Source organism: Dicentrarchus labrax, unplaced genomic scaffold (assembly GCF_905237075.1).
Source record: "Dicentrarchus labrax unplaced genomic scaffold, dlabrax2021, whole genome shotgun sequence".
Lineage (NCBI taxonomy): Eukaryota > Metazoa > Chordata > Actinopteri > Moronidae > Dicentrarchus > Dicentrarchus labrax.
In genome coordinates this window covers 1,732,760-1,753,854 of record NW_026136704.1, presented here as the reverse complement: position 1 = coordinate 1,753,854, position 21,095 = coordinate 1,732,760, and the positions used below count along the sequence as shown (strand labels likewise).

Below are 21,095 nucleotides of genomic sequence, written 5' to 3'. Positions count from 1 at the left end.
CTTTCTCTTTTTATGTATTCATTATTCATATTAATTTGTCCATTTATTTTCTGGAGCTGCTGTAACAAGTAAATTTCAACAAATCTTATTCTCTCATATGATGTTATTTTATCTCTTATATAATGAATTTCTATGAAATATATAAAATATATAAATCAGTTGTTGCAACGTTTATAATGAACACAATAATGTAATTAACTCATATAGTATATATATATACATTTATAATTATAAAGTTAAAACAAAGGGTAGGGACTTACTGTTGTTACGCTTGTAGCCGTCAGGAAGCTTATTGCAGTAGCACTGCATTTGACACCATTGACCATAATATTCTTTTACAGAGACTTGAGCATCAAATTGGCATTAAAGGAACCGCACTAAGCTGGTTTAAGTCATATTTATCAGATCGTTCGCAGTTTGTACATGTTAACGATGAATCTTCAATACATACTACAGTTAGTCATGGAGTTCCACAAGGTTCTGTACTTGGACCAATACTATTTACTTTATATATGCTCCCTTTAGGCAACATTATTAGGAATCACTCCATTAACTTTCACTGTTATGCAGATGATACGCAGTTATATCTATCAATCAAGCCCAATGAAATTAATCAATTATCTAAATTACAAACATGTCTTAAGGACATAAAATCCTGGATGAGCTGCAATTTTCTCGAAAATCGAAACTCGAAATTCTTGTTCTTGGCCCCAAAAACCTTAGAGACTCACTAAAGATATAGTCACTCTAGATGGCATTAACTTGGCCTCTAGCACCACTGTCAGGAATCTTGGAGTTATCTTTGATCAGGATTTGTCATTTAACTCCCACATAAAGCAGACCTCTAGGACTGCCTTCTTTCATTTACGTAATATTAGAAAAATTAGACACATCCTATCACAGACAGATGCAGAAAAACTAATCCATGCATTTGTTACTTCAAGGCTGGATTACTGCAACTCTTTATTATCAGGTTGCCCCAATAAGTCCATTAAAACGCTCCAATTAATTCAGAACGCTGCAGCACGAGTACTGACAGGAACTACAAAAACAGATCACATCTCTCCTGTACTAGCTACTCTGCATTGGCTCCCTGTAAAATGTAGAATTGAATTTAAAATCCTCCCCCCTCACCTATAAAGCTCTTCATGGTCAGGCCCCTTCATATCTTAAAGAGCTCATAGTACCCTATTACCCCTCTAGAACACTACGTTCTCTGAATGCTGGGCTACTTGTGGTTCCTATAGTCTCTAAAAGTAGAACAGGAGCCAGAGCCTTCAGTTACCAAGCTCCTCTCCTGTGGAACCAGCTTCCAGTTGTGGTTCGGGAGGCAGACACCCTCACCACATTCAAGAGTAAGCTTAAGACATTCCTCTTTGATAAAACTTATAGTTAGGGCTGGATCAGGTGAGTCCTGAACCATCCCTTAGTTATGCTGCTATAGGCCTAGACTATCGGGGGGATTTCCCATGGTGCACTGAGCTCCTCCCTTCCTCTCTCTTTCTGCACTCATTCATGTTCCATTAATGCATGTTACTAACTTCACTTCTTCCCCGGAGTTCTTGTGCTTTCTCGTCTCGCAGGTTCTTATCGATCCTGGTGGAGCCTCCTGCCATGGTCCTGCTAGATTGCCATTACCAATACTGTTGTTGCTGTGCACCTGTCTGTCTGTCTGTCTCTCTCTCTCTCTCTCTCTCTCTGTCTCTCTCTCTCTCTCTCTCACCCCAACTGGTCGAGACAGACGTCCACCCACCTAGAGCCGGAGGATCTGTCCTACAGGCAGTGTTTCCTTGCCCTTGTCTCCAAGGTCTTGCTCATGGTGGTACTGTTGGGTCTCTGTAATTAATGTTTTAAAGAGTTCGGTCTAGACCTGCTCTATTTGAAAAGTGTCTTGAGATAACTTCTGTTATGAATTGGCGCTATACAAATAAAATTGAATTGAATTGAATTGAATTGATCCAGCTTTAATTTCCAGTGTAAACTTTCGTCCCATTTTTCTTCTGGAGTTTGTTTTGTAGTTCCTCGGATATGAATGTCTTCAGTGTCCATTAAATAATAATTGAATCTTTATTTGTTATTTGTCTCTGCTGTTGAACTGATGTTTAAATAAAGTTTGACGGTCACTTCCTCCCTGGTGGTTCTAGATGCTGTCAGTAGATTTTAATATTCAGCAGAAGCTCAAAAGGAAGACAAGGCAGGGAGTTACTGGAGTCATAGTGCAAAGGTATATTGAACAGAATTATGCAAATAGAGTATGAATATTTACAGAGAATAGGTGCGTTTACATTCCAGAGTTCAAAGTGGCAACAACAGATCATGCATCAGTGTACACAGTTGAACTCCTGGCTATCACGCTCGCACTGAGATGGTTAGGGGGAGACAACAGGGCCAACGCACTCATTCCATCAGGAGTATTAAGACCATGAAGTCATGCAGGCAAGATCTAATCATGGAGATCCATCAAATGCTATACGGCCTTCATAACAGGGGGAGGATGGTCTGTTTTCTGTGGGTCCCTGCTCATGCAGGGGTTGAGGGCAATGAGGATGCAGACATAGTCACAAAACAATATCCCACTAGGGAAAGCAGAAGGAAAGACAATCATTAAAACACAAATACAAAAGGTTTGGCAGGAATACTGGGATTTAAACAAGACAGGAAGAAAGGAGGAGTGGTGGGCGGGAGCAGGAAGGTGGAGGCGGTCATTACCCGCCTCAGATTAGGGCACACAGAGTTTAATAGCACATTATACAGAATTGGTAAACATCTTACTGGTAAATGTAGATTGTGTGATCATCCTGAATCTGTGCAGCATGTTCTTATGGAATGAGAGAGAGAGGACAGAGAGAGAGACAGAGAGAGAGAGAGAGAGAGGAGAGAGAGAGACAGAGAGGAGAGAGAGAGGCGAGAGAGAGAGACAGAGAGGAGAGAGAGAGAGAGAGAGAGAGAGAGAGAGAGAGAGAGAGAGAGAGAGAGAGAGAGAGAGAGAGAGAGAGAGAGAGAGAGAGAGAGAGAGAGAGAGAGAGAGAGAGAGAGAGAGAGAGAGAGAGAGAGAGAGAGAGAGAGAGAGAGAGAGAGAGGAGAGAGAGAGAGAGAGAGAGAGAGAGAGAGAGAGAGAGAGGAGAGAGAGAGAGGAGAGAGAGAGAGAGAGAGGAGAGAGAGAGACAGAGAGAGAGAGAGAGAGAGAGAGAGAGAGAGAGAGAGGAGAGAGAGACAGAGAGAGAGAGAGAGAGAGAGAGAGAGGAGAGAGAGAGAGGAGAGAGAGACAGAGAGAGGAGAGAGAGAGAGAGAGAGAGGAGAGAGAGAGACGGAGAGAGAGAGAGGAGAGAGAGACAGAGAGAGGAGAGAGAGAGACAGAGATAGAGAGAGAGAGAGAGAGAGAGAGGAGAGAGAGAGAGGAGAGAGAGACAGAGAGAGAGAGAGACAGAGAGAGAGAGAGAGAGAGAGAGAGAGAGAGAGAGAGAGACAGAGGGAGGAGAGAGAGACAGAGAGAGAGAGAGGAGAGCAGCTGGACCAACAGCAGCCTACTTCTCCTACTGTCAGTGACTTCCAGGCCAAGAAAGAACACAACAATGTCAACTCACAGCTGAGAGAGTTTCAACAGGAACTAGCTCATCAGAGAACACAGCTGGATCATCTCAGTGAGGAGGTGAAGGAACTTAGGAAGGACAGAGACAACTGCAGAACTGAGTTGGCTACTCTGAGAGAAGAGCTACATGAGAGGGACAGAACAGGGCTCAGTCTACAAGCCAGACTGAACTCCACACAACCCCCTGTGCTCACCTTTCAGACCCAGACCACATCCAGCCAAACTCCCACTACACCTGCTGAAGTACAACAGGGCCCTTTCCTCGAGGACTCACCCCCTCTCACCCAGCCTGGTTCAGACTCAGAGAGCCTCCCAGCCTGGAGGTCCTATACCCCCCCCTCCTCCCAACGGCAGAACCAATACTACAGGAGCAGCAGCCTATTGGGCTGAACAATGCTGCAGCGGTGCCACAGCCCCACCCCCCTCTGGTGAACTCATAGAAATATTACACATGCTAAACCTGCTCTGCTCTCGCCTCATGTAGCTACATGGTGGAAGAGCAGAGACACCACGATAATTAATAGTTTAACATGTTGTATATCATTTTAAATGAATAGTTTTATAAGGACAATTCTTAACAGGATTTCATACATGATACACTCTAAAATGTCACTCAAAGTTTAATATTTTATTAATTGACCTCTTTTCGTCTTTTTACACTTTTCATTTATTACCATTATTATTTTTCAATATCTAGTTTATTATTATTATTATTTTTCTTTTAAGGTGTTTGTCTAATTTTTGAACGGATCACACTTGGAGATGAAATTATTTACAATAACATGTTGGAACATTCAAGGTCTGAGATCATCAGCTTTTGGTTTAAAGAGCAGAAATTCAGATTTTAATAGAGAGTTAAAAGACTCTGACATCATAGTTTTACAGGAAACATGGTGCAGAGAAAATGTTTCCACTGGTTGTCCTCACGGCTACACTGAGATTATTATACCATCAACAAAACATCCCACAATAACCCAAGGCAGAGATTCAGGAGGCATGATTATATGGTGTAAATCAGAACTGAGCCAGTCCATCACAGTTATTAAAAAAGAAGAATCTTATATATGGTTGAAAATTAACAAAAAGATTATTTGTGCTGAGCAACATGTCTACATGTGTGCCATCTATATACCTCCATCAGAATCCCCCTACTACAACCCAGATATTTTCCCTTTTCTTGAGGAGGAAATTAACCATTATAAAACCATGGGAAATGTATTACTCTGTGGGGACTTGAACGCTCGAACAGGGGAAAGAGCTGACACTATGAACACCCAGGGAGACAAACACTTACCTGGAAGCACCTGCTTCCCCCTCCCTGAATGTCCTACTAGAAAGAGCTTTGACAAGCTTACTAATACAAGCGGTATGCAGCTTTTACAGCTCTACCGTACACTGGGTCTGTACATAGTCAGCGGAGGCTACGAGGGGACTCTCTGGGTCGCTACACTTACAGCTCAGCTCTTGGCAGTAGTACGGTAGATTATTTCATTACAGATCTAGATCCAATGTCTCTCAGAGCTTTCACAGTCAGCCCCCTCACACCCCTCACACACCTCTCAGACCACAGCAAAATCACAATCTATCTGAAAAGGGCCCAGTCTAACTCTGGAGCCCCTAGTGCCTGTGAACTGTTTAACAGCACATACTCATACAGATGGACCCCTGACAGCATGGGGGCGTACCAAAAGGCACTGGAAAGTCAAAACATATATGATTTAACTCATTTATTTCTAACTGAAACATTTCCCCATAATAATTCTGGTGTAAATTCTGCTGTGGACAAAATCAATTCAATTTTTCATCATTTGGCTCTATTGTCTAATTTGAAAGCCTCCAAACCAAAATCTCAACAAATGAACAATAACAAATGGTTCGACACTGAATGCAAAAACCTAAGGAAAACTTTAAGGAAATTATCAAATGAAAAGCATAGAGACCCAGATAACCACAACATACGCTGTCAATATGAGGCCACTGTGAAACAATACAAGTACACCCTAAAAACAAAGAAAGAACAACACAGCAAGAACCAGCTCTGTGAAATTGAGGAATCCCTCGAATCCAACCAGTTCTGGAAGAGATGGAACAACCTAAACAAAACCCAGCAGGAAGAATTGGTGATCCAAGATGGAAATACTTGGATTAATCACTTTAGTGAATTATACAGTAATATTACAAAGAATGATGATCAGTACAAGATATTCACAAAATGGAAAACTCTGGAGGCGGTGATAAAAAACAACCAAAACCCTCTAGATTACCCAGTAACAGAACAAGAATTAACAGAAGTCATCCAGTCTGAAAGGAAAAAAGGCTTGTGGTATTGATGGAATCCTCAACCAAATGATCAAATACTCAGACCATAAAATCAGATTGGCTATAATACAACTATTCAATACTATTCTGTCAACTGGAGCTTTTCCAGACATCTGGAACAAAGGTTTAATAACCCCAATTCATAAATCCGGAAATAAATATGATCCAAATAACTACAGAGGAATATGTGTCCCAGTAACCTGGGAAAAATATTCTGCAACATCATTAATAAACGACTTGTCAACTTTCTTGATGACCACAATATTAATAAATGCCAAATTGGTTTCTTGCCAAATTGCTGCACAATGGACCATATATTTACCCTCCAGACTTTAATTGATCAAGAATTAAAAATTAGGAAAAGAAAGGTATATGCATGTTTCGTTGACTTCAAAAAAGCCTTTGATTCCATCTGGCACAAGGGCCTTTTCTATAGGCTACTTGAAAGTGGCATTGGAGGAAAAACATATGATCTGATTAAGAACATGTATACAAAAAGTGAATGTGCCGTAAAGATTGGAAACAAACAAACAGCATTCTTCTCACATACACAGGAAACCTCAACATGGCTGTGAAAGATCTGAGGGACAAAGCAAGGAGAGCTTTCTATGCAATAAAGAGAAACATTAAAATCTATATTCCAATCCAAATCTGGCTTAACATTTTCCAATTTGTACTAGAACCAATAATTCTATATGGCAGCGAAATTTGGGGACCAAAACTAAAAAATGAATTTGACAAATGGGACAAAACAATCATAGAATCTTTCCACAGCGAGTTCTGTAAGAGCATCCTGCAGGTGCAGAGAAAAACACCAAATAATCTGTGCAGAGCAGAACTCGGCCAATACCCCCTCCTACTAAAAATACAGAGAAGATAAATCAGTTAACCCCCAGACATACCATCACAAAGCCCTAACATACCAGGAGCTGAAACCAGAGAAGAGTCCCCTCAGCCAGCTGGTCCTGAGGCTCTCTGCAGTAACATGTCCCCAACAGCCTCAGGACAGCAACACCAACTCAATCAGACCAAACCAAATTATCAACAAGCAAAAAGAAAATATATTGAATACTGGAAAGAATCGACCAAAACACAAAGTAAATTACAATGTTATCTGACCCTAAAAAGAGAATTCAAACTGGCAAATTACCTGAGCACAATAAAATGTCCTAAACTAAGAAAAATGTTGACAATGTACAGACTGAGTGAACACAGCCTGGCCATAGAAACGGGTCGCCACAGACAGAACTGGCTACCAGAAGAGGAGAGACTCTGCTCCCAGTGTGACAGAGGACAGGTAGAGACAGAGCTGCATTTTCTAACCTCATGCCCTAAATTCAAAACTTTAAGAGAAAAACTATTCGCAAACATTTCCCAAATATTCCCCAAATTCAAATTATTATCAGACACACAGAAACTCCCCTATTTACTGGGAGAAATGCCCAAAAGTCAAATTATTGCAGCAAAATATGTCTCCTCATGCCACGAACTGAGGACGACCAGTGGAAACTCAGATAAATGTATAAAATAATTGATTGTTTTAGTTGTTTTTTTGTTGTTGTTGTTGTTGTTTATATATATACATACACACACACACACACACACGTTAACAGTTTTATCTATCTATTTTATTTTAATTCTAATATATTTTAATATTATATAGATTATTATATTTAATAATTTGTAATTACTGTTATATTGACAACAGATTACTTGTTTTAACTGTAGTTACTTTACTACTGTTTTAATGACATTTTTATTTAACCCAAACTGATTGATTGATTGATTGATTGATTTAATTAATTACTTATTGACTGAGATTGATTGATTGTGACTGTGACTGTGATTGAGTCAATCATAGTTACAGTATTACCAACAGTATAGATTATAATTAATTTATTGTAAATATTGTTTTCCTTTACTGTTATTATTATTATTTTTAATTCCAAACGCTTGCTTTGGCAATATGTACAGTGTTACATCATGTCAAGAAAGCCATTTGAATTGAATTGAATTGAATTGAGAGAGAGACAGGTACACAGAGAGAGAGACAGGTACACAGAGAGAGAGGGAGGAGAGAGAGAGACAGGAGAGAAGGGACAAAGTGATGTTCACGGTAGGGAACATGTTGCGAGGTATGTGAGAAAGTCCTTGAGGGAAACGGGGTTAATGTTTAGGGTTTAATATATAAGCTGGATGCCAGCCGCCAATCAAATCTAAAGGATTGATTGAGACACGCTGAGAGAAGCGGAGCACGTGCTCGTGTTCTACACCTGCTTCCGCACAACAAGCTCGAGACACTTTTTCTTTGACTTTTTCTTTGATTAATAGTTGGGCTAGTATTATTAGAATTAGATTAGGGTTGGGAAGGAGGGGTTTAAGAGGCTCATGGCTTCAGGGAGGGGGGCTGAGGGTGGTGGGGGGCAGACGGTGGTGAAGGTAAAGGAAAAGGGGGGCTCTAAGAGGGGGGCATCGAGTGAAAGACCTGAAATGTCAGGAGATGAAGGAAATAAGGTTAGGAAAACTGGAAATACTCAAGAGTTTGTCGTGCTGTTTAAAGTTAAGGGAACTAATCAAGGAGATGTGACCAGTGATGATGTCATCATTCCACCGCTGGCTGTCGAGGTGGTGTCCAGCAAACGATGTGGGCTTCATTGATAACTGGAAGCCTTTTTGGGGAAAACCTGGTCTGATTAGGAGAGACGGCATCCATCCCACTTTGGATGGAGCGGCTCTCTTATCTAGAAATATGGCGAAGTTTATCTCTAAAACCTGACAGTCCAGAGTTAGGACCAGGAAAAAACCAACTCCTCAGTAGCACAAAATAAGAGAATGAAATGTGGGCTGTTAAATATCAGGTCTCTGTCCTCTAAAGCTGTTTTAGTGAATGAATTAATATCAGATTATGATATTGATTTACTTTGTCTTACTGAGACCTGGTTGTCCCACGAGGAGTATGTTAGCCTAAATGAATCCACCCCCCCAGTCATATTAATACTCACATTCCTCGAGGCACTGGCCGAGGAGGTGGAGTAGCAGCCATATATGATTGGAGCGTTTTAATGGACCCTAAACCTAAACTAAATTATAATTCATTTGAAAGCCTTGTTCTTAGTCTTTCTCACCCAAACTGGAAAACACTGCAGCCAGTTCTATTTGTTATAGTGTACCGCGCTCCTGGACCGTACTCTGATTTTATATCTGAATTCTCAGAGTTTCTATCAAGTTTAGTCCTTAAATCAGATAAAGTAATTATTGTAGGTGATTTTAATATTCATGTGGATGTTGACAATGACAGCCTTAGTAATGCATTTATATCATTAATAGACTCAATTGGCTTCTGTCAGAGTGTAAATAAACCAACTCATTGTTTTAATCACACTCTTGACCTTGTTTTATCATATGGCATTGATATTGAACATTTAATAGTCTTCCCACATAATCCTTTCCTATCTGACCATTATTTAATAACTTTTGAATTCATATTATGGGGGAATGAGCAGGTGGACCACTGCAAAGGAAAGCTTAAGCAGTGAAGTAGATGTTCATTTATCCATGGGGAGAGTGGAATTAAGAGAAATAATCAAAGCGGGCTGAAAGAATGGCAGAGAGGGTGGCAAAGGGAAGCCAGGGGTAGACACTTCTTTTCTATACAACCTAAAGTCAGGAAAATATGTTTATGTGATTCTCAGTGAAACTCTGTAGGTTGAGGTTGGGTCATTGTGGGTTCAATGATTCTCTGTAGGAAATGTTTCTGGATTGTGTGAGTGTGGGATCGTTGGAACAGTAGGGCAGGTGTTCCTGGAATGTGGAAGGTAAAGAGAAGAGAGAAAGGTTTTCTTTGTTAGACTGACAGGAGTTGGAGTGGAGCAGTTCTTCAGTTTCTACATGATACAGGACTGTATGTGAGAATATAGTTCTCCATCTGACCTGTGGAGGGCAGCAGTACGCCTAACAGCGTCTACACTGCCGGAATCCTAGAAGAAGAAGAAGAAGATGATGATGATGATGATGATGATGCGGGTCACTTCCGCTCACGCGTCCTTCAGCCCGCAGCAGCTTCACGTCACAACGTCCGCAGGTCGGTGGAATCATATTCTGATCATAATTCATGTTTTATTGTTATATTCACTCCCCGCCGGCGGTTTGTAGTCGGTCGGAACAACAACAACAACAACAACAACAACAACAAAGGTTCAATTAAACCCGGAAACAGACACCGGAGCTAATGCTAGCTAACGGTAGCCGTTAGCTTATTGCTCCTGCAGGGAAATAGTGACAGAAATCATCAATAATCATTATCAATAATCATCATCAATAATCATTAGATCATCAATAATCATTATCAATAATCATCATCAATAATCATTAGATCATCAATAATCATCATCAGAACACAGATCATCAATAATCATGAGATCATCAATAATCATTATCAATAATCATCCACATCAGATCATCAATAATCATTATCAATAATCATTAGATCATCAATAATCATTATCAATAATCATCATCAATAATCATTAGATCATCAATAATCATTATCAATAATCATTAGATCATCAATAATCATTATCAATAATCATCATCAATAATCATTAGATCATCAATAATCATCATCAATAATCATTAGATCATCAATAATCATTATCAATAATCATTAGATCATCAATAATCATTATCAATAATCATTAGATCATCAGGGGCAGATCTAGAGAAATATTTCTGGGAGTCGAGAGGGAGGCAACATAATGCAGACGTATATGTTTATATATATTTATAAACATATATAAATATATATTTATATATGTTTATATAATATTTATATAAACATATATAAATATGTTTATATAAATATATATGTTTATATAATATATTGTTTATATAATATATAAACATATATATATTATATAAACATATATAAATATATATTATATATGTTTATATAAATATATATGTTTATATAAACATATATATTTATATAAATGTTTATATGTATACTTATTTATATATAAATATATTTAGAAATATATATATAAACATATTCAATTCAATTCAATTTCAATTTTATTTGTATAGCGCCAATTCATAACAGAAGTTATCTCAGGACACTTTTCAAATAGAGCAGGTCTAGACCGAACTCTTTAAAACATTATTTACAGAGACCCAACAGTACCACCATGAGCAAGCACTTGGAGACAAGGGCAAGGAAAAACTGCCTGTTAAAAGGCAGAAACCTAGGACAGATCCTCCGGCTCTAGGTGGGTGGGAGACTCGACTTGGGTGAGAGAGAGAGAGAGAGACAGAGCGAGAGAGACAGACAGAGAGAGAGAGAGAGGGAGAGAGAGAGCGACAGACAGACAGACAGGTGCACAGCAACAACAGTATTGGCAATGGCAGTCAAGCAGGACCATGGCAGGAGGCTCCACCAGGATCAATAAGAACCTGCGAGACGAGAAAGCACAAGAACTCCGGGGAAGAAGTGAAGTTAGTAACATGCATTAAAGGGACATGAATGAGTGCAGAAAGAGAGAGGAAGAGAGTAGCTCAGTGCACCATGGGAAATCCCCCGATAGTCTAGGCCTATAGCAGCATAACTAAGGGATGGTTCAGGACTCACCTGATCCAGCCCTAACTATAAGCTTTATCAAAGAGGAATGTCTTAAGCCTACTCTTGAATGTGGTGAGGGTGTCTGCCTCCCGAACCACAACTGGAAGCTGGTTCCACAGGAGAGGAGCTTGGTAACTGAAGGCTCTGGCTCCTGTTCTACTTTTAGAGACTATAGGAACCACAAGTAGCCCAGCATTCAGAGAACGTAGTGTTCTAGAGGGGTAATAGGGTACTATGAGCTCTTTAAGATATGAAGGGGCCTGACCATGAAGAGCTTTATAGGTGAGGAGGAGGATTTTAAATTCTATTCTACATTTTACAGGGAGCCAATGCAGAGAAGCTAGTACAGGAGAGATGTGATCTCTTTTTCTAGTTCCTGTCAGTACTCGTGCTGCAGCGTTCTGAATTAATTGGAGCGTTTTAATGGACTTATTGGGGCAACCTGATAATAAAGAGTTGCAGTAATCCAGCCTTGAAGTAACAAATGCATGGATTAGTTTTTCTGCATCTGTCTGTGATAGTATGTGTCTAATTTTTCTAATATTATAAATAATATATATATATGTTTATATATATGTATATGTTTATATATATATATTTATATGAATGTTTATATGTATACTTATTTATATATAAATGTATTTAGAAATATATATATAAACATATGTATTTATATATATTTATGTATTTATACATATTGAATTTAATCTGGGGGGGCGATTAATGTAGTATTGATTTATAGCCACCTGCTTCTGTTTCTGCTCATCCATTAGTCCAAACACAGGGATTGTTCTCTGTCCATGCAAACATTGGATTTACATTAGAAATAGACCCATATGTTTTTTTCAGGGCCGATACCGATTATTAGTTGTCAAGGAGGCCGATAACCGATATTTGGAGCCGATATTCATTTGCAGTAAAAGGGAAAATATTGGCGTCAACTTTTTGAATAATACAAAGTCCAACACTTAACTTCGTTTAAATGCCTTTAAGCATTTAATGTTTATTAAACAGCTTATCAGATTTGCAACATGTTAAAGGTTTTTTTTTAGACGATAGACATCTTTGTTTTAAAATTCTAACAAAAAGTGCAGCGAGCTCCCGGGCTCAGCAGCATGTCTTATAAAGTTAACTGAAAATTTAAATAAATAAATAGCTCCCTAAAGTTTTCTACAGTAAATAAAGTTTTCCAAAATTCAATATAACTGAAATGTTAATCTTTCACTTATCTTTGTTTTAAGTTCAAACAAAAAGAAAAAGTGCAGGGTGTTCCCAGGTCAGCAGCATCTTTATAAAGTTAACTGAAAATGTAAACAAATAAAACTGGACTGAATTGAGTTTATTAGGTTTTCACTCTCTCACTCACACACAGACTTCTACTATCACGGACTATTTCCATATCGATATATCAGCAACCTTGTTTTCAGAGATTAACTGGCCGTCTGGAGGGACTGCGTGTGAGCAGAGCTGCTGCTTATGTTTCTATAACGTTAATGGACTCACAGTAATGTTACTAGTAGTTGTGAGTGACTGGGATGTTTATTATAGGGCTGCAGCTATCGAATATTTTGGTAATCGAGTATTCTATCGAATATTCCATTGATTAATCGAGTAATCGGATAAAACATACTTTTGCTTAATTAAAGCCCAATTTTAAATATACAATAGAAAACAAGATGGATCACTTAATAATAACAACAATTTGTCTCCTATTTAAGAAACATTTACATTTATTTATTATTATACATATTATGTAAAGTAGTAAACCGTTTCAGATTTCCAATATAGATAAAAAATTTACTTCATTCAAATTCACTTCATTTCCTGAGACATAAAATTAAATAAAATAAATAAAATTGTTTCCCACTTATTTTTTCTAAGTATCGAAAATAAAATAAAAATGTTGTCCAAATGTACACACAACACGATGTCCTTAATTTTTAATTTAAAATGATCCCACACCTTCGACATCTTCTGTCTCTTCCAGTTACCACATTGTAAAAGTAATTAGTTACTCAGCAAAGTAACTGACATTATTTTTTATGTTCTATAACGCTATTACATTCTATAACATCTTCTATAACGTAAAATATGTTTATAATAACTGAATGAAGAATAAAAACACTATATACAGTATTTCAGAACATTTGGTATTTATTTGAACTCAACAGATTGCAGCCGGCCATATGCATAGAAATAATGGACAGGTATCATGTTGTCAACAACATACCTTGCAGTCAGTGTGTTCAGCTCGGCCCTCGTCGCCACCTGTTACTGACCCGAAAAATCAAGCTTTGCTTGTTTTAACGGAGTGGCTCCGTCTCCTTCGCTGGAGCTCACTAAATTGGTCGCACTCTGGAGCCCTGCGTTAACTTCAGTAAGCAAGAAGTAGTGTCGGTATTCCAGTTTAAAAACGCTACCTTTGAATTTCCCTGGCTCGTCGCCATTGTCTCTGTCTTATGTTTATAGTAGTAGTTAGAGCGTGCAGTGAGACAGCGTGAGCAGGGCATCCGCCCACCCAGCCAATCATCATCACCACCCTGCTCTCTCCCGGCAGCTGATGTGTGGCTGTCAGAAAGCCTGACAGCGCTGCGCTTCATTCAACCACATTGTAGGAACGCAAGTAACACGCCACTTTACATTCTCAGTAACGGTAACGGCGTTGCAACGATGGGAAAAGTAATTAATTACTCCGTTACTGAAAAAATAACGCCGTTAGTAACGCCGTTGCACATTGTGTCACACTAAAAAGAATTTGTGCGAAACATGAGTTTTAAATTGAATTAAACGAGGCTTCGAGGCAGAAATAATTCCTCGATCATTTTTTGTAATGGAGTTACTCGAGGTACTCGAGGAATCGTTGCAGCCCTAGTTTATTACAATTTCAGGAGAGTCTGCTGCCTTACCTTACCTTCGAAACCAACCCCCCAGGAACAAAACTTTTCCTCCTCTCTGCCGTGTGTGTGAGCACTGTGCATGCACAGCTTTCACTGCTGATTGGCTGTTACCTGTGCCGTGGCTCTGCGTGTAACCAGAGTGTGTAACCAATCAGATGGTGCTGTGGGTGGGACAGAGTAGTGACAGCAGACAGAGAGGCCAAAATAACCCAGTTCTAAATTGATCTCTTATCGGCCGTCGGATTACAAAAAAAAGGCTGATGCCGATATGCGTCAAAATGCCGAATATCGGCGCCGATAATCGGTCAATCCCTAATTTACATGGCCTTCAGATCTGCATGAGAACAGAAACCACTGTCTTTCACTGCAGCCTTTTTCCAGTTACGATAACGAATGAGGTGAAAACAGTCCTTGGAGCATCGGGGAGGGAAAAATGTCTACAAGCAGAACAGTAAGCTGCACCTTTGGATTGTGAGTATTCTAACCAGGGATGAGATCTGTACCAGTCGCTGCAGAAGCTTCTCCTGGCTCCTCCCTGGAGGAGCATTGGCTGCACTGGCACCTCCCACCTGGACTTGGATACGTCTAGAAGATGGAGGGGAGGAAAGATTGAAACTGCATTACATCTGAACTAATTCTACAATATAACAACTAGTAAAAACATAATCAATGTGGACTGTCATTGATAAGTTCTAACCACCAGACTGTGTTTAACACACACTAACAGAGGGAGAGCAGTTTTAGGTTCATTTGTTTGATTTTGGAATTGAATCTGATCAATAGATCTAAAATACATTGTACACAAAATATTAAAACTCTGTCCCCATCTCATCACACTTTCACACTGAGTTTCCCCAATTATTCATATTTAAGCAAACATGAATATTTATATTTATTTGAAGAAGTCTAAGCAATGTCTCTTAAATACACCTTATAGCAAAATGTCCGTCTCTGTCCTTTGTTGTTCTTATTCATATGGAACTGAGTTTACTATGCAGCAACAGTTTCCATACCATGTGGAGCAGCTCCACTGGAGATAGTTGGTGATGGCTCACTGTCTGAGCCCTGCAGCTTATCTTGTCTGTCGCTTTCTCCCTCCTCATTTTGGTGATGCTCTTCCTCCTCCATATCTTCACCGCTGTGGTGTTCTCCCTCCTCCTCCTGTCCCTGGTCGCCTTGTATTCTCTCTCTGTCACGTTTCTGTTGCCTTTCTCTCTCTCCTTCCAGCTCATCTTCGTCTTCTCTCTCTGCTTCCACCTCATCTTCTCCATCTACCTTTCTCAGTTGTTCATTTTCTATTTCTGTCGTCTTTCTCTTTGGTGAGAACTGTGTATGCTACCTTTAGTAACTTTACAATGTTTTCCCTGACAGACGTTGAATCAATATTAGCTTTTGTAGCCTACACAGACCTGAGGTCAGACCTAACTAACATTACATGTACAGTTAGTGAAATAACGTTCTCCAACCTGATTTTTATCATGTCAAAATCAGCATCGCAGCTATGCTCGCACTGTGCTTTCATTATAATTTCATTTCTTGATAGATAGTTAATAAGTTTTTAGCTCTTTCCTCCCGTCTCTCCTTTCCTGGCGACTCCTGGCTCCCTCGCTTCGCACCACTCAGTTTTTCAAACGAATCAGTCGCTCTGACGTTATCTCGTGCTGCATTCACTGCGGTCGGACATTGGAGATTTCCGCTCCTAAATGTCAAATTGGCCGTAACTTTTCTTTTAATTCGTTGCTGCCAACTGGGGTGGCAGCAGGGGGGGCAAGGCTTTCTTTTAGGGTGGCACTTGTCACCCTATGCCACCCAGGTAGATCCGCCCCTGTACATAATCATTAGAACATCATCATTAGAACAGGAATGTATTTATCCCTGAAGTATTGATTAAGAAGCTACTACAGAGCAGCTGATGATTGATCTCCATTCTCAACCAGACTACATTCATATAAACGTCTCTTCAGCTGACAGGACGGCGCTGTTAAAATAACAGAATTTAAAGAAGAAATGTCTAAAACTTTATAAACAAAGTGAAATAAAATATTTTGTAGAGGATTCTGATCCGTCTGATGTTTCTGATAAACTCACCTGTTCAGGTAGATCATGTGATTGTGTCTCAGAGAGGGAACGTTAAATGGGCTGATTTTTTAATGGAGTCTGGTTTGTGTTTCCTCACACAGAATCTGAATCATGGCGGTCCAGGTGTCCGAGTCCGACCAGATCAAACAGGTAACTTATTATTATTATTATTATATTATATAATAATAATAATATAATATTAATACATATTATATTATATATTATTATTATTATTATTATTATTATTATTATATTATATAATAATAATAATATAATATTAATACATATTATATTATATATTATTATTATTATTATTATTATTATATTATATAATAATAATAATATAATATTAATACATATTATATTATATATTATTATTATTATTATTATTATAGGACTTATATAAAGAGCATTACTCAATTCAACTTCAAACTTTATTACTCATTTTAAACCTGGAATCATATTGTGTGTGTGTGTGTGTGTGTGTGTGTGTGTGTGTCACTGTGTGTGTGTGTGTGTGTGTGTGTGTGTGTGTGTGTGTGTGTCACTGTGTGTGTGTGTGTGTGTCACTGTGTGTGTGTGTGTGTGTGTGTGTGTGTGTGTGTGTCACTGTGTGTGTGTGTGTGTGTGTGTGTGTGTGTGTGTGTGTGTGTGTCACTTTGTGTGTGTGTGTGTGTGTGTGTGTGTGTGTGTGTGTGTGTGTGTGTCACTGTGTGTGTGTGTGTGTCACTGTGTGTGTCACTGTGTGTGTGTGTGTGTCACTGTGTGTGTGTGTGTGTGTGTGTGTGTGTGTGTGTCACTGTGTGTTTCACTGTGTGTGTGTGTGTGTCACTGTGTGTGTGTGTGTGTGTCACTGTGTGTGTGTGTGTGTGTGTGTGTGTGTGTGTGTGTGTGTGTGTCAGTTTAAGGAGTTTCTGGGGACGTACAACAAGGTGACAGAGAACTGTTTTATGGATTGCGTCAAAGATTTCACCACCAGAGACGTGAAGCCGGAGGAGGTAAACCACACATGATTGTTGATTATTGATTCTGTTGGTGAGGCGTTCAGGGACACCCAGACAGCATAACAATAATAATAATAATAATAATAATAATTATTAAAGCTACAAGCAGCATTGAACGGGACCTCGCACCTTAAAAGCATCTTCTGACCAATTAAAGCTGCTCTAATCAAGTATAAAACATCTTTTCCTGTCGCCAGTAGGGGGCGCTATGACCATGAGTTAATGTTGGCACGCAAAACTAATCACACACCAAACCAGAATTTATTTTCATGTTAAAATTTGAGGTATAGAACATCAGAATCATTATGTTGTAATCAGTATTATCAAAATGATTAGTTCATAACGTTATAATAATCCTATAACCTTAATACCTACAAATATTTGCAGTCTGTGCATGTCAGGGAGTGACAGCTTATCATGTGTGGACCACAACATTAAAATGTCATGTAAGATTAAAATTGCCATGCAGCGCTTACTTCCTGTTGCCAGTAGCAAACGTTTCATTGAGATTGGACAATGTACACTTGAGTCTGTTTTATGGCGAATGGGCGTCGCCACGGACACGCTGTTCGACGGAATAACGTAAATAGCACAACTTTTAATCATGAATGTCTTTAGATTGCGCTGATTAAATTTGAAGTAGATCTGATGAATTCACTCGGAGGAGTTTGTTCAAATACAGCGCAAAAAAAACGCTAAAAATGACCACGAAATTCAAAATGGCCGACTTCCTGTTGGGTTTGGGTTATAGGTCCAAGAGGCTTTTTTGCTTGTCCCATCATGATACACGTGGCTACCAATTTTCATACATGTTGGTCTTACGTGTCTTGGGGGCTGATTCTGGGGGGGCGTGGCTAATCCATTATGCGGTTATGGGGTGTAGAAGCTCAGATAGGTAGGGCGGGGCAAGACCATTTAGGGATTTAAAAGCAAATAAAAGAATTTTAAAATGGATCCTAAATTGAATTGGCAGCCAGTGGAGTGAGGCTAAAATGGGGGAAATGTTTACGTGTGCCAGTTAAAAGACGTGCAGCAGCATTCTGTACCATCTGGAGACGGGCGATGGAGGACCCACTAACCCCCACATACAGTGCATTACAGTAATCCAGCCGAGTGGTAACAAAGGCGTGGATTACCGTCTCAAAGTGCTGCCTTGATAGAATTGGCTTTATTTTGGCCAGCTGCCTCAAATGGAAAAAGCTTGATTTGACAACAGCCTTGATCTGACTGTCCAACTTAAGCTCAGGGTCCACCTTAACCCCTAGGTTTGTGATGCTAGGTTTAATATACTGGGCCAAGGAACCCAGATCTACAGGGGGGGTCCCTGTGGTGCCACCAAAAACCATCACTTCTGTCTTTTTATCATTGAAATTTAAAAAGCTCAGAGCCATCCAGGCCTTTATGTCGTCGAGACACTTAAGTAGCAGTCTGACAGAGTATTCATCTTTCTTTTTAAGAGGCACATAAATCTGACTGTCGTCTGCATAACAGTGGAATGAAAAGCCGTGCTTCCTAAGTATGGAACCAAGTGGGAGCAAATAGAGAGAGAAAAGGAGAGGGCCAAGAACTGAGCCCTGTGGGACCCCACACGAGAGAGGAGCAGAGGAGGATACAGAGTCAGGCTGACACAGAAAGTTCGATCAGCCAAGTACGACCTGAACCACTCCAGTGCTATGCCCCTGATGCCCACCCACTGCTTCAAACGTGAGATCAGTATTTCATGATCCACTGTGTCAAATGCAGCAGTTAAATCTAAAAGCACAAGGATAACACAGTCACCAGAGTCAGTAGCTAAAAAGATATCATTAAAAACTCTTAAGAGAGCTGATTCTGTGCTGTGCACGGTTTTAAAACCGGATTGGAAAACCTCTAGAATATTATGTTCTTCCAGAAAGGCCATTAATTGACTGTGCACAATCTTCTTTGGAGATAGGCCTGAAATTAGCAAGAACTGCAGGATCTAGAGCTGGTTTTTTTAATCAGAGGTTGTACTACTGCATGTTTTACATTTTTTTAATGGTGAATGTGTTTAGATGGCTGTGTCCAAATCTGAAGTCGATCTGCTAAATTCCCTAGGAGGAGTTCGTTCAAATACAACGTGTGGAAATCGCCATAAATCACCGCTAAATCCAAAATGGCCGACTTCCTGTTTAGTTTGAGGGATGGGTCCAAGAGGCCTTTCTCCTTTTTCTGTTACGATACACAGGCGTACCGGTTTTCATACGTGTCAACCTTACTCTTCTTGAGGGCTGATTCGGGGGGGCGGGGCTTATGGCTGCATAACGGTATTTCCGCTATGTTTGAATTTTGTGCAATTTTCCCAGACTGTTCGAGCCTGTTGCACCCTGGGAGTCGTAGTTCAGTACTCCCACAGTCTGACATTGATCATCAATAATCAGTACTGATTGAATATTGATTGTCGTTGCAGTCGAGCTGCTCCGAGTCGTGTCTACAGAAATATCTGAAGATGACTCAGCGGATCTCGATGCGGTTCCAGGAGTACCACATCCAGCAGAACGAGGCTCTGGCCGCTAAAGCCGGACTGCTGGGACAGCCTCGCTGATCTGGACTCAGCCGGTCTGAACTGGACTCATAACCCTGGCCCTGGCCATGGCCCTGGTCCAGCAGGTCCAGCAGGTCCAGATGGAAACAGACTCTGAAGTGAAGCTGGATCAGATTTTGTGTTGAAGCTGTTTTTTCTTTTTCTCGTGTCTGCAGATTATAAATGTTCAACGTGTTTCAGGACCAGGAGCATTTTACTTTTATCAGGTTCCCAGAGTCCTGGAAAACCTGGAAAACCTGGAAATGCATTAAAATGACCAAAATCCTGAAAATCTCTGTTGTCCTGCAAATGTTTCCGTCTCTCAGGATCAGATCTGAAGAGAATGTGACGTTGAGAGCGGGAATGGAATTCTAACCATTAAAGACTTTTAGAGGCTGAAATTAAAATAAATGTTTCACTTGTTAAGTTTGTTAAATAATAATAAAATGTTCTGTGCTCATTGAACATGTGACATATTTTACACATCAGACTCAGTGTTCAGTCTGATCGCCCCCTGCTGGACAGACTGTGTCACTACATCCTCCCTAAATCACAGTCAGTTATTTAATAAAGTTTTATGAAACATGCTTATTGATATCATTATTGTATAATAGGTTCACCTTGATGTCTCTGTTTTTATTGATAAACCTTCTTCACCTCCTTTATTGAGTCATTAGTTCATTTTAGTTCTTGTTTTGTAAACAAAGATTCAGACAAGTTTTCTGGCGTTCTCGAGCTTCCTTACACATTTATTGAACACTGAACTGTTTCCGGTTCCTGGAGTTTGAATATCGGATCAATAACACTTTATATTAACGTTCACATTCAACATTAACTGGCTGCTTTTGCAAGAATATTAGCTCTTTATTATGAAGGACCGCGTTAGAAAACCTTTTGAACTTAATTGTATTTAACTAATATATTTATTAAAGGAAATATAATGTTTGTCCACAGGTTGTTTTCATTGTGTTTAATCAGCTGAAAATAAGAATCATTAAGCTTCCGTACAATAACACACAGAGGGAGTCCGCCATGTTTCTACGGTAACAGA

At 39.5% G+C, this 21,095-nt stretch overlaps 1 protein-coding gene and 1 long non-coding RNA gene across 2 annotated transcripts in view; both read left to right on the top strand.

Annotated features, from left to right (window-relative positions):
• Nucleotides 1–1,370: 1,370 nt before the first annotated feature.
• The window catches only part of LOC127362395 (uncharacterized), a 39,748-nt gene continuing 20,023 nt past the window's right edge, over nt 1,371–21,095 (top strand). Inside the window, exon 1 of the long non-coding RNA XR_007884451.1 lies at nt 1,371–1,407. This is a non-coding gene — a long non-coding RNA (uncharacterized LOC127362395). The remainder of the gene's footprint in view (nt 1,408–21,095) is intronic.
• On the top strand, nt 9,893–20,631 carry timm9 (translocase of inner mitochondrial membrane 9 homolog). The gene is made up of 4 exons (XM_051398058.1): nt 9,893–9,989; nt 16,600–16,648; nt 17,401–17,496; nt 19,931–20,631. Exons 2-4 carry the CDS (start codon nt 16,610–16,612, stop codon nt 20,063–20,065), a joined length of 270 nt encoding a protein of 89 aa, XP_051254018.1. The 5' UTR covers nt 9,893–9,989; nt 16,600–16,609; the 3' UTR covers nt 20,066–20,631.